At 42.3% G+C, this 14,567-nt stretch overlaps 1 protein-coding gene across 2 annotated transcripts; it reads right to left on the bottom strand.

Annotated features, from left to right (window-relative positions):
* Positions 1-11,005: 11,005 nt before the first annotated feature.
* LOC119181834 (uncharacterized) lies at positions 11,006-14,524 on the bottom strand. 2 transcript variants are annotated; one of them, XM_037433079.2, is made up of 6 exons: positions 14,220-14,522; positions 14,050-14,120; positions 13,891-13,967; positions 11,966-12,010; positions 11,816-11,869; positions 11,006-11,571 (listed from the first exon to the last, which is right to left on the bottom strand). In XM_037433079.2, the coding sequence occupies exons 1-6, from the start codon at positions 14,499-14,501 to the stop codon at positions 11,492-11,494; spliced, it is 609 nt and encodes a 202-aa protein (XP_037288976.2). In that variant the 5' UTR covers positions 14,502-14,522; the 3' UTR covers positions 11,006-11,491. The 2 variants fall into 2 exon arrangements, with proteins under 2 accessions (XP_037288976.2, XP_075745043.1); XM_075888928.1 differs by lacking the exon at positions 11,966-12,010 and having other exon boundaries at positions 11,153-11,571; positions 14,220-14,524.
* Positions 14,525-14,567: the final 43 nt, after the last annotated feature.

Here is a 14,567-nt window from a genome sequence, read left to right as displayed (position 1 = left end):
TTAATTGTTACACCAGCAATAAAGAAACAATAAAACAAGTTGGGTGTGTTTTAGTATCACTATTTAAAGCGTGCTGTTAAGTTAAACCATTAAGCTGTCTGGCCTGATTGTACATATGTGCGCAATTGTTGGAGTATTCTGTGTTTTCTTTTCATATCTCTTTATCATTATGTAATATTTCAAAATACTATTTAAATGTTACGACCAGAGAGCCTGCAACGCGGTGGTTAGGCTATATGACTAACTGTTCCCACGTGGGAGTGGCCCCCGGTGTCGCCCTAAGGGGTGGCACTTCTCCGGATCTTTAAATAAAGTTCTTCGTACCGTATCCTCCAATGTGGGCACGAGCAATGTCATCGAAACATCATCATTATTTTTCCACATTTAGGTATTGGCCAACTTAAGGGCTCATTTTTCCGTGTTTTAACACAATATTAATGAGATTTAACAGACAATATTGCCAAGCTATCAGACCCAATGGTAATGTAAACGTGAAGAAAGAAAAGTGGGCGAAAAGATAGCTTGCCGTGAGCCGGAACCGAACCTGTGACCTTCGAATAACGCGTTCGATGCTCTACCACTGAGCTACCCCGGCGGCTATCCCCCAAGCCATTTTATTGGGTTTATATGTGAATTCAAACGTGGGAGTGTCAGTCAGCACCACTAATATGTACATATTGCCGTGCTCGAAATAGACAGAGAACGAAGACGATGTGCGCGCCAACAGTCTCGTGAAAAGGGACACTGAATAAGACGACGGGCTTTTGTTTATTTTTGAGACTTGTACAAAAAATATCTATTATAAGGTACAGTGTGGCCAATCCCCCCTTGTGGGTATGAGCCAAGATCTTCTAGGCGACAAGACAACACAAGACTAGCTTTAGACTGGCGATGTCTCCTCCGAGGTGCAAGTAGCTGGCCGCGTGCTTGCTCTAGGGTTTTGGCCAAAGTTTGTGTAGATGTTGATGTGTCATTGTCTTTGTTAGGTGTTCTTATAGTGTTTTTACAGTTAAGTAAGTGCTTTTAGCGCTAGAAAAAGCACTCAGATGCCGTTTTCTTCACCTGGAGCAGGGGCTTTCTACTGGTCTGCTTCACTTTCGCCACAGGAGATACCAGTGGATCAGTTTCTGCGCAATGGCATCCCCGCAGTTCCTGTGGCCCTCGTCCCAAGCAATGATGGCTTCATTCGGATGAGTACGAAAGTGGTCCAGGCGGAGCTTCGAGCTGCTATACGTCTCACTTCCACAACATCACAGAGGTCCGCCAGTTCGGCAAAGACGGTATTCTATGTTTTTCATCTGATCAGCTCTGTGTCCAAGACCTCCTAAAGTGCTCGATGTTCGGGACAAATCCGGTGAGCGCCTTTATTCTACCGCATCTGGCATGTGTGAAAGGTATTGTTCGCAGCGTCGATGTCGACGACCCCATCTGAAATATTAGAGATGTTTGCCATGGCTGGTGAAATCTCCGTTTATAGGTGTGCACGAATGGTAGAGAAGCAGAAGATCCCGACTAAGTCGGTAATTGTAACATTTGCTGGAGCGAACCTCCCAAGCGAAATCAAGGCATGGCCACTAATATACAGAGTGGAACCGCTATGACTACGACCACTCCTGTGTACGAAGTACTGGCGATACTGTCACACTACTAAAGGATGCAGGTCAGAACTCAGATGCCGGGTGTGTGGTGACAATTACAAAACTGCAAAGCTAGAGAAGAGAAATGTTGTCTCTGCAACGAACAACACTGTGCAGATAGTCCTGATTGCTCAGCTGAGGCTCAAGAAATACAAATTCTTGAAATTATAGGGCGTAGGCGCTGTTCGCGACGAGAAGCCATAGAGGAAATACAAGCCAGAACTCACGGGTATGCCAGTGTTGCAGCACGACATATCTCGGAAATGGGTTGATCTCCCTGAATATCGCGGAAGTCTTAGATAAGGCTCTAGAAAAGGCCATGGAGCAACTGGCTTCTAACCTTTGTGATTCCCTGTCTCAAATTCTGGCTAACCAGATGACTCGCATACTTGGTACACCGGGAGAGTCAGGCCTAGTATACCAACATGTTGAGAGTTCACGACCAATAAATGACGTTAAATCTGAAACTGCGCCATCATATTATCCGTCTGTAGGACCCTCTGCAAGAGGCATCCAGAGCCATAATGAAGAATTTGAAACCTCACCATCGTATTATCCGTCTGCAGGACACTCTGCAGTAGATATCCAGGACCAAAGTGAGGATAAAGATGCAGATACAATAGATTCAGATGACATGAATTCGGGCCCTAAGTCACTGAAGCGATCTAGATTCCCTCTGACAAGAAAACTAACTCACCAAAACAGACAAAGAACAAAAATTATCTGAAGGAAAAGGAGAGCCTTTCAAAGAGAAATTTTTTGAAAGAAAGCATTCTAGATAAAGCTGTAGCGGAAGCAGCTCTTTCGAAACCATGGGGTCGCTTAAGATTCTCCATTGGAATTGCCGTTCAATTTATTCTGCATCTACGAATTTGGTATACTTGACTTCTAAATTCGCTCCTGATATTATAGCATCACAAGAGACATGACTATCTGTACATAATTTGTTTCAGTTAAATAACTTCCGGTCTTTTCGACTAGACTGTCCATCGAGAGGTGGGGGTCTAGCTTTCTTTATTAATAATAAAATTAGTATGAAAGTCAAATGTTCATGCAAACATTTGACGCCAGAATGCGAAATTTTGGCAGTAGACATTACATTACCAAACTGCAGTCCTTTCACCCTAGTTAATATATATTTTCCGGGTGGAGTTCAAGACACGCGAAGTTTGGATCTAGCCACAAGGTCGTGGTGCAAGGACAAAGTTTTAGTTCGAGACTTTGATTCCCACCACACGAGTTGGGGTTTTAGAACTGATCTGAGTGGAAAACGCTTGTGGGAGTGGACAATGGCTAATGACCTGACGTGCCTCAACGTCAAGTGGGGCTTCGTGGCAGTGTGGATTTTCCCTGGGTATGGAAATTCATGGTAAAACACCTCCCGACTACAGTGAAACCACCTTTAGAGGGGGTTGTATGTGAAGTATTAAATACACCTAGTGATTGATATGTGGGGTTATACGTCACAAAACCACCATATGATTATGAGAGGCGCCGTAGTGGAGGGCTCCGGAAATTTCGACCACCTGGGGATCTTTAACGTGACCCAAATCTGAGCACACGGGTCTACAGCATTTCCGCCTCCGTCGAAAATGCAGCCGCCGCAGCCGGGATCGATCCCGCGACCTGCGGCTCAGCAGCCGAGTATACCTTAGCCACTAGACCACTGCAGCGGGCCTATTCAATACATCTAATCGTTAATTCCAAAATACTTTAAAATTTTCAATAAGTTAAATTCGAATTTTCCAAATATATCTCACAAGCTTACTGAAAAGAGTTCTCTATTAGGTTGTTTTTAATGGTTATCATTTGTTCAAGACCAATTGACTTGATGTTTCACAAGCAGAAATCACATGATAAAACTATCGTTATAATTCTTAAACTTCGAGTATTCTTCATAACTCTTGCGATTGGCGCGCATTTGTAAGCTCAAAATAATGAAAAATTCTGGCTTCTATGCTATGCAGTCCAAGCTAACTTCTCATCAATCATAATTGGTGAATGAACGCTCATGCTTATCTTATGTATTAGAGGTAGTGCATTGAAGAAGTAATTAAAATCTCACATAAATTTCAATGCATCACAGTGCGTTCTTCCTGCTGCCAGTTTTGTCTTGCCCAGCATATAAGACAAGCCTGCCTGGGCATTGTGCATCAGCAACCATTGTCTCTGGTCATGAATTTCGTGTGGTTTCCGACCGGCACTGATGCAGCTGGTGGATGCCTGGGATCGGAGGCTCATCTTCACTATTGACCAGTCGACCACCACAGGAGATTCAGACACTGTGACGTGGAATGAGATTCACCAGAAGACAGAGTGTAGTTCCAACCACACAGGGCATGGTTACCCGGACCCTTTTTACCTGCTGGAAAACCTCCTTGCCAAGCTTCGAGTGCACGGAGTCACAGACTAGGGAACGTCTGAACTATACTAATTATGTAAGTTCATCTTGTGTTACCTATTTTCTATCGTTTTTTTTAACAGTTCAGAGAAGAAGGCACTTACATCTTCTTGCTTGTCTTTTTGGGCTTTCTTCAGTAAGCAGCCCAACCAACTAGACTAGCTGAATTCACCTTAGTGTACCACAAATGGGTTGTAACATCATATTGAGTTTATCATCATCATCCTCCTTTTCTTCTTCAACCCCTGCTATGTCCACTGCAGGATAAAGGCCTCTCAATGATCTACGATTTACCCTGTCATCAGAAACTGATTACACTTTATTCTTGGAAATTGCTTCACTTCATCTCCCGCTTGAATCGCTGCCACACTCAGCTGTGTTTCCTGTCCCTTGTTGTCAACTTCATTGCTCCTACTGACCACAGGTCAGTTACTGACCACAGGTCATCACTCTTACTGACCATGCATTACATGGCACATCCAGCTCCATATTTTTTGTTTTATTTCAATTTTGGCTAACCTCCCTGTCCTTCCTCATCTATTCCTCCTCCTCAATCAGAATGTCGGCTACCCCTTAATGTTCTCTGATCAATTGTGCTGCCTTCCAATCCCTTAATATTAAGCCCATCATTTTCTGTTCCATCGCACACTGTGCGGTTCTAAACTTTTCCTCTAGTTTCTTTCCTCCAAGTTTTGGTACTTTATGTGAATAATGGCAATATGCAATAATTGTACACTTTTATCCTTTAGAGAGAGCTCTTTTCACTGTTTCAATTTGTTTTAAGAAATTGCGCTGAAGGGCTTTGCATATTTATTATACTACAGTGACCTGTGATTGTAGTAGCCGTCATCTGAATGCACTTTGAGAAAAACCTAACTGTCGCAATCTTTTCAGGACAACCGAGCACACTGCACCTGAAAGTCCTGCTGCATAGCTGCAACATCATGAACATACTTTTATCAAAAATTTTATTTTGGTTGTTTTTCAGTGCTTCCACAAAAAGAGCAAAGGCAAAAATATTACCATATGCATGTCTAGCTTGCTAGCCTGCAAAGAAGGAAGGGAATATGTATAGAGACTCACAACATAAGTGTGAAAAATCTAAAGCGATACTTTAGGCATGTTAACTGCTCTCTTTTGTAACCATCATTCAGAACTTTTTTAATGACCAATAAAAAAGTGTTGTGGAAAGTGCAACTGGCCGATGTCTGCTCCTCTGGAACAGCATATTTTTCTCCCAGGCTCCAGCTGTTTTTCAAACATACCAGGCCTACACACTGCCTTTATTTACCCTGTGCCAATACATTTATGTCTTAATAATTAAGCAGAAGGCTGACACAGTTTTTTTGACAGGTACAAATGATGATGGGCAAGGTCAATATTAAAAAACAGTAGCACTTAATAAAGCTACATGCATTACGAAAAACATGTTTAAAACTCACTTGAAAGTCTTGCAGAATAAAGCATGTCAAAAGTAACACGCAGAACCGAGTTGTACGACATATTTATTCCTACCAGTACTACTTTATCTATAGGTTAAGCCACTCTTCACACAATGTGGTACAGCAGTATAATGGTATCCTTCCCTTGGTATGTCCGAACCACCGTGTCTTGTTTTAAAGGGCACCATTACTAGAAGCACAACAATTGCACCTATTGCACCAAATTACACTAAAAGAGGTACTTTGCACCGATTTCAAATGCTGTTTTAGCATAAAATCTTGCCAATCCTATGGCCTGGAAGTCTCAAAGCTTCCTTGCAAATAAAACAGACCAAAACCTATATATCACTACCCCAGAGGTAAAGAGCTCTTGCCTCCATTTGCTGTTTTTGTTCTGTGGCATTTATTTCTGGCTGGAGCAAATGTGCTGATGCCATAGATTCATACATCTGTGTTGTTTGTGGCACAGTCATATTTTCCTCATAACGAGTACTATCTGTGAATAGTAACGAGGTCACTGAGAGCAAGGATTGTATATCGGCATGTACAAGAAGAACAGGCAAGATCTTTGCATATAATTTACTTAGCTCAGTTTCATCACCTGGCCCAGCAAGATGTTTACTCAAGCAAATCAGTCTGTGGTAGTGACCATTAATAGTGTGAGGGTACAGCGTTCAGTAAACATTGTTGCGTATAATCAGATTAAACATGTAGAAGCTCAACAGACCAATGTGTTCTTTTTCTTTTCCCATGGCCTTCCAGAGTTTCAATGAATTGGCAAGCTCAAACTTGAACCACCAAACTACAACTAGTAACTGTATGAAGTGCAATGGTCCTCAATGGTTTGAATGACTGCGAAAAATTCCCAGCGTCCCTTATGTACTCGTCTTAGACAACTCAAAAGTGAGAACCATCCTCCTTTTCTCCTCAGTTAATTGTATTGAACCTTACCTCTCCCACACTGCTCAAGCTTTCTGCTCGTCACGAAATGTTGCATTGCCTCTGCGATTGGCCCTCCTTCGACAAAGTGATATGTCATGCTATTACCTTGACATATGTCATGCCGATGTCAGAAATTTATGCGTTCTACCATATCATGATGACCTTGAAGAGCAAGCGCAACAGAAAAGGATGTTGAAGAAAATTAACGCCACATCTTCAAATCTAGTGTGACATCATTAGATTTTTTGTACCATTAGCACTGTTACCAACACCAGTCCCATCTCCCATTATTTTGCCTTGACGAGACCACTAGCCCGGATGGTGCATAACTTATAAATTCTTTTCATTCACCACCATACGTTGTCATTCACTATTCACAAACAGCCTATCCTGGCAATGTTGCAGATGGATAACCATACAGTTTGCTGTTGAGCAATGACAAAAAAAAAAGTGGATGGAATGGATACATTACATTATCCCAGGCTTAAACTAGCCAAAGTGTATGCTCTTACTGGAATTGAAATTTTAGATCCAGAAATAATTGGCATAAAAAACAATGTTATATGCAAGAAACTGTAGCACTTCTTTTCTCATTAGCCCTTGTGTGAAGCTAAACCTTGCATATGCAGGCTGTCTGTTTCAAGATTCCCTGTACACCAGAATGAGCCTGTTCTGGTCTAAACAGTGCCTCCAACGGAAGCCATCAAAATAAAAAATGCGGGTTTGTGGCCTCTGAAGTTGTGCACCGCACACCAATAAGACATCCTCTGGAGCTTGGATGCGCTTCTTTTTTTCGGCGTACTATATTGAAAGTTTGCTGCTCCAGGTGTAGTTCTGTTTCTTGATGTTCGCATTCTTCTTGTCGCGGCGCTGTGACACCCTAGAAAACATTGCGTGCATCTAGCCACCCCTGTCGCACTTTTGCAGACAGTGGAAAAGCTAAACGTTTTCTTCCTTCTCGTGCTACATGAATCCCACAGGGCAGTGTACTCGGTCCCCTACTATTTTTGATATACTGTAACGATGTAGTAAATTGTGTAAATCCACCTGTTAACGTTCGACTTTTTGCAGACGATTGTATTCTGTTCAACTCGATAAATAGTTCTAATGACCAAGCAGCTCTCCAGTCCACTCTAAACAATATATGTGCAATGGTGCAATCACTATAGTGCAATCAATGGGGGATGAAACTAAACTTGGATAAATCAGTTCTGCTCCGTGTCACTAACAAGAAAAAGCCAGTACTAACTGACTACACGCTCTCTAACCAACCTCTTAAAGAAGTTAAGGAATACAAGTATCTTGGTGTCACTCTAACGAATAATTTAAGTCAGAATTCCCACATTAAACAAGTTTCTTCTGCAGCTTTCCGCAAATTATGCATGCTAAGGCACAAACTTAAGGATGCTCCTACAAAAGTGAAATTTTTAGCTTACCAATCCTTGATTCTCCCTAAATTAGAATATGCATGCATTGCCTGGGATCCTTATACTAAAACTAACATTGATGCATAAGAAAAAATTCAGCGGAGGGCAGTTCGTTTCATTTATTCTCTTTACAAGCCTGGTAGTTCTGTAACTAGTGTAATGCTTTCAAATGGTATCGTATCTTTGCAGTCGAGACGCAGATTCTTACGTCTCAAATTTTTGTACCAACTTTTTAACCGCAAATTTGCTCTGAACCCTGACCCCTACCTCACACCCCTAAGAACACGCCAGACTCGGCATTCACACGCACTTTCTTTAACACCATATTTTGCTCGTACTAACTTGTTCAAATTTTCCTTCTTTCCTCGTACCATTGAAGAGTGGAACGATTTGCCTGCAAGCAGTTTACACTCTCCCGATCTTATTTACGCTGAAATTAGAAGTTGTTTTTCTAAACTATTCCAACTATTTCCTCTTTTCCCTCCCCCCTCTTTCCTTTTGTTGCTTTTGTATAAATATGTCACGCTTTCCACTTTCTTTATTGTTGATGTTGTTTTGAAAGGTGTATGAAAACTGTATTATCTTACCCTTCCTGCTTTGGCCTCTGGCCAGCAGTATTTGTAAATAAATAAAATAAAAATAATTAAAATTGATAAGAAAAGGTATATATATATAATATATATATATATATATATATATATATATGTTCTCAGAACTACAAAATATCTTTAGATGTTTCAAGTTGTACTTCGTAGTAGCACTGTACATTAGTAATACATTTTATGCATGGTAGTTGAAGACACATCACGAGCAATATCATGTCTTGCCTACACTTCATAACACTGAAAACACAAAAGTGAAGAATTTTGTATTTATTACAGCTCTGTAACAAACAAGTGTACATGAGCTTCTGATAAACAGTGAGCATTATTACTAAAATAATATGGCTGGAATGCACCACATTCTGCATGGTATTTGGCCACAGTGAAGTCCCCACGTTCACATGTTTGAAGGGTTCAGAGAAAGCACGAGGCTTCAAAAAGCTGTTCCATGCTTTCGCCTAAAATCCAAAATTGGAATAGTGCTTTCCAGTTACAGGACATAAATGTGAGGAAAGCACTTCACTGTAACAGTACATGGAGCACATGCAAAACGTTCAAAAAATATACATGTGTCAAACAGAGACTTGTCGAAAAAAACCTGACATCAGGGGAAAACACTGCCATCAACCTCATTTGCACATGGTGCGCAGCAACATACCTCATAGTTGAACGTTGAGTTTCAATAAGATGCAGTAAACACAAATTCAATGACTGAATATAGAACGACAAGCTTTACACGTATCTTTTGTTATTGGGCTGATAAAGTAAAAATGTCATCATTAGGACTATCAGCCTGTCATTTCTATGGCTGACAATGCCCATGGATGATCATCGCAGATGCTCCACTGAACATTACTATGGCTCTCAGCATACCACCTTCCTCTTATCAAACGGACAGTCTGTAAAAATTGCCACGTTGCTCTTACAATGTTGTGCAATTCTGGAAGTGCTGGAGAGCTGATATGAGTGTGGTGGCCTGTTTAGAATTCTAAACACTGCAGTACCTAAAATAAAGAGTATATAGTTACTTGCAAAAAGAAGCTGCAGTTCAGATGAGACTAGACAGATGCAGTTGCATGGGCAATGGCAGTGACAAGAGTACATACACTCTTGCACCACTACGGTTCACCATTAAACCATGAAACAGCTCACAAAAGAAAGGGTACATCAATTGCAGCACTACAAACACTGTAAATGTAAACTTAGAAACACAGTCCTAGGAACATTGAGAAACTAAACATTGGCACACAATCAAAACAAGTCATCCAAAATAACCTTCCCCCAAACCATCACGTGACCATAATGTTGCAAACCATAGAGTAAAGTGCTGAATGTTGCATAATGAGGGAAGGCCAGGTTGACTTTCGAATGAATCAAGTGTGCCTATGGCCACAAATTTTGCAGAGTAGGCATGTTGAAACAAGTAGAGCTCAAAAAGGCATTAGGGCACTAAACTGGCCTGTTTTGTACACACATAAATATGTGCATTGTTTGATGATGCTATGCAGAGTTTAAAATTTACACAAGCAGAACAGTTATAGGCTACAATTCGTAACAAGTCAATCCATGAAGTATGCCTTCATGTACCATCAAAGTGATAGGGAGCACCAGCAGTATGCTGCCTTTCTTTTTCATAATTTTGACTGATTCATAATGAAATATAAACATTGAAATGGGCAATCAGTTCAATTGGACATTATAAGAAGACACCACTCGGAAAATTCCACCTCTATTCAAAACTTTAACACTAACAATCTAGCAGTTTTGATAAAAGAACCACATATACCTGGCAATGCAACATTCAGCTGAATTCTTTGATCTCGGCTGCACTCAAAAGCAGCTGACACAGTTCTCATGAACATATTGTGCAGGTCACAGTTCCACGTAGAAACACCACTAAGAGAAAAAATTGTACTGCAAAGTACTAAAATGATGACATGCACTATAATTAAATAATGAATGCGGATAACGAAACGCAATGCTACTGCTATACCTGCTCGATGCTTCACAGCCTGTAATGCAAACGACAGGAGAGCAAAATGATCTTGAAGGCAAGACAAAATATTTGCCACACGCAACTGCCTAGTAATGAGGCCTCACAAGATATTAATTTAGCCGTACAGCCAGATAGTATTATGACCTGGAGTCAGCATTACACACACTGTGCAAATAACGGCCATCTTGTGCCATAGCAAAATGAAGAACTGCATAAAAATGGTGTCCCCTTACAACAGTTCACCACGAGGCATAGACAGCAAACATACACCCGGGACAGCAAGCAGAACCTGAGGGCAGTACCACATTGTAATGCTGCATTATCGGCGGCAAGCATAGCTGCATCACGCTTCAGACAATGACAGCACTGGATGATGGCATTAGTGAGTGTAGTTTGAAAATGGCAAGACCACAGACTTGAACATAAATTCTTTAAATGCCACCAATAGCTGCCACAGGAAAACTTCTAAATGTCTCGAATCGCCATAAAAACTCGTTGCCTTTGCAGTGCAGTGCTCAAGCCATACACAAGCTTCCTCAGTCGAAATGGCCCCTCGTCTCTCGCACTATGCTGGCACAGTTTAACTGAACGGCAAGCGGCAATAGCGCATCGAGGGTTCCTCACAGCAATAGCAAGCTCGGGGAATGTCACGCCACAGTATAAAGGTGCACTACCTGATTACAGAGAGTGAAAAATTAGAGATGCCAATGTTCTTCTTTCCACAAAAATTGGCATCCTGATCTCTGTGAGCAAATGAGCGATTCCCTCCCCTGGTAAATACTACGTTCTGCGGGAGCCCACTGGATTTCATGGACATGAAGTCAAGAATGTTCTTACCCAGCCTATAATAAATACCCACAACACAACACATCCACACACATAAAAGTTCCTTTGGCTTTAAAACTCTTCGGCATTTCACTGCCGGTGACCTCCGCACAAAGCCTCCAAAAATGACGGGAGACAGTAATGCAGGGAAGACAGCAGACTGTGTTCCACGGCATAAAATCGGTCTGGTCCACTTTGGTCACTGCCCACAGTCGCAGTCTAGTTAAACAGTGGCAGGTTGTAGAAGTCGTAGCCACGGCACCCCTTCACAGCGCAATATACATACACCACGTGGTATGCTGTAAAGATGCAGACAAACAGGTTACCATTAGTACAGGAAATGTATTGTGCAATGCAGTGTAAATGGATGCAGCATTAAAAATAATTTCTTATTGGGTCATATATTGGTCCTTTGTTTACTAAACATTGTATATATCAATTTTTCATTTACTAAACATCAATTCACAGAAGTGCAGATGTTAGTGAGACAAGCATTTATAAGTTTACAAGCATAATTTTTACTTTCAGCAAAAACAAACTTGCCTCCAGGAATGAAGCAAATGGCACCAGCAATAAAGAAGACCAGACCTTGTACACCTGTGGATGAAACGAAAGCATGTTGATGTCAGTGCACCATTTTCCTGATGACCTAGTTGATAAATTAAATGGAGTAATATAGCAGCATGTTCTTACCAACTCTAGGCAGTATTTGCACAACTATCCCAGTAGCAATGAGGCCTGAAAGATCCAATGCACGCAACTTTACACCACGAAGATAAGTATGCCACACCTTTAGCCAGTATATTATGTGAATATCAGCTGCCTGATAACAGTACAGCACTATTATAAACAGGTGGACGACTATTTTTCCTTTTCACAAAAGTGTTTGGTTAATATTATTTGGCAAGCATGTTGCATATGCTGCGTACAAAAAAGTTCATTGGCCAAATGTGTTAGTTTCAAAGCAATAAACACACCACTTGGGATGGCACTGCTTTGAGGGGGTGTAATTAACTGCTCAGGGTGCATAGGCTGCAACACAATACGGCATATTGCGTTTAACACCTTACCACCGAAACATTCATTTCTCGGCAAAGTTTATCTTTGAAATCACTAATTTTCATACTTGCACAGGAATCACTGCATGACGTGAAGTACCGACCAACGTCGCTATATTATGCAATTTTTTCACGAGCTGAAAAGGAAGACGTCGATTATAATGAAATGAAAACAACGCAATTTTTTCACACGGGGACAAAAGCAGACGCGGACAGCGTTATACCCGTGACACACGGGCAAAAGTAAAGTACTTTGAAGTAAACCCCTTTTGTCGCCTAAGGGGACCATTTGCAGAAAGGAGTGGCGCTGATGACACACGGCACCGGACTACTGCTTTAGGCGATGTTTCAGAAGAACGCTGCAGAAAAAATGGCGCTGTTTGTGGAAGCAGCAAGATTGGAAATATTAAAAAGAATCTGCGCATGTACATCACATTCAGCGACGCCGGAGCATAAAACCGTTTTTTTTTTTTTTTATTGTCTGGTGGCCTATATTGCGCATACCTGTAATTTTCTTTCGCTTTTTTGCGTTTTTAGCAGCAACTTAAGTTCGTCTGGCGACTATGAACAGTCAGTGTTTTGCTGTTTTTGTTTTGTCGTGCTTTTTACATGGCTGCGTCCAGCTAGGTCAGTGACGGCGTGCCGCGTTTCATTGTGGTCCTGCGATGTCTCAGCGCAGAGACAGAGATAAAGCAACAGTTGAGGTGGGCCTGACTGTTGTCGCCCTCGGCTCCATCGAAGATGAGCTAAACGCTGCGAAGGCAAGAGTGATGAGCCTCAAACAAAGACTCGTCATAAACAGCTTCATTTTGACTGCTTCCGCACTGTCCCCCCGAGCCATCAACCGCGAAAGTTGGGCCAATGTGCGCAACGAACGCTGGTTCGAAGACACATTGCCGTTATTAGGCGACGGCCACTTTAAGCAGTGTTTTCGAGTGAGCCCGACACAGCAACTGCCGCTGCCAACCCTAACACGATCGCGCTAGTGACGTAATGCAGGCGTTTGACAGTATGGACAGACTATAGGCCTTCACTTTTGAACAAATCGCACTGCTGCTGAAATTGAAAACATTTTCTGAGCGCAAGAAAAAAATACTGACAGGGCACCACAGTGGTGAGACACGTTTTCTTCTATTGATAAATTATGCACACTGTATGCGAGAGTACTCCCTTCCTGCCAGAAAAGTAGATGCGGGATCTGCTTTTGCGAAAAGGATCTTTGCCGGAAAGGAGTTACTCCTTTGTCGTGTGTCACTGTGCCCGAACGCCTTTCCGAAAGATGTCCCCTTGTCTAAAGGACTTCAGGGTGCCCGTGTGTCAGGGGCATTAATCTGAGTCGCTTACTTTTGTTCCCGAGTGAAAAAAAAAAATCGCTTTCCATTTCTTTACTGAAAACCAACTAGCTCAAAGCACTACACTTTGAGCAGCAGTTCAGTAATGCTATTATACCGAATAACAAACAAGTCAAGCATTCAGATGAATATAACGATGTGAATAGTAGGCAAGGGCAAATTTCAATACACGTGATTGAAGTGTAACGTATAACTGAACGCGACTCACCTAGGCCAGTGAGTAAAAGGCCAAAAGCGGCCAGCATCACTTTCCAGTTTTCGCGCACTTTGGGGTGCGTCCACCACCTGTACGTTTCAAGAAGTCAGAGGTAAACGAGGGCGGTTTGACAGAAAAGTACGCGACCCAAATCACACATCGACCACGTACCCATCTCTGGCGTCGTATTTCTGGAAGTTAGGGTCACACTGGATCAAGGAGTCGCTATCCTTTGACAGGTTCTGAAAATTGACCGCGAACGGTTAGTGCCGACGTCGTAAAAATGTTACGCGCAGGGTCGACTGTCATCGAGGCCAGTACGCAACGCCCGCATGACTCACGTCTTCAGGAAGCTTGAGCCTGCTGAGTGGTTTGTTGCTGCTGCGGTCCTTGCTGGGTTCTTCGACCCGAACAACGACGCTGTCGGTGGCTGTCATGGCCTGCTGCTGCTGCCGTGGTTTCAGCGGCGTGCTCTCCGTCGTAGAACCGTACGTGCGGACAATGTCATCGTCATCTGGGTCAAAGGCATCGTCGATTGTGAAATTCGACTTCCCAGACATTTCACCCTCGCACCTGCTCCCAAGTTGGCCCCCCAAAACGTTTATTTTGGTCTTTTCTTTCATCGGGATGCGCACGGGATGCGCGCAATACGACGTCACAGGCTACGTCATTGTCTTCAACATCTTTAA

This window comes from Rhipicephalus microplus, chromosome 3, assembly GCF_043290135.1.
Source record: "Rhipicephalus microplus isolate Deutch F79 chromosome 3, USDA_Rmic, whole genome shotgun sequence".
NCBI classification, from domain to species: domain Eukaryota; kingdom Metazoa; phylum Arthropoda; class Arachnida; order Ixodida; family Ixodidae; genus Rhipicephalus; species Rhipicephalus microplus.
The sequence above is the reverse complement of the archived record's forward strand: the minus strand, read 5'-3'. Positions and strand labels throughout refer to the sequence as shown.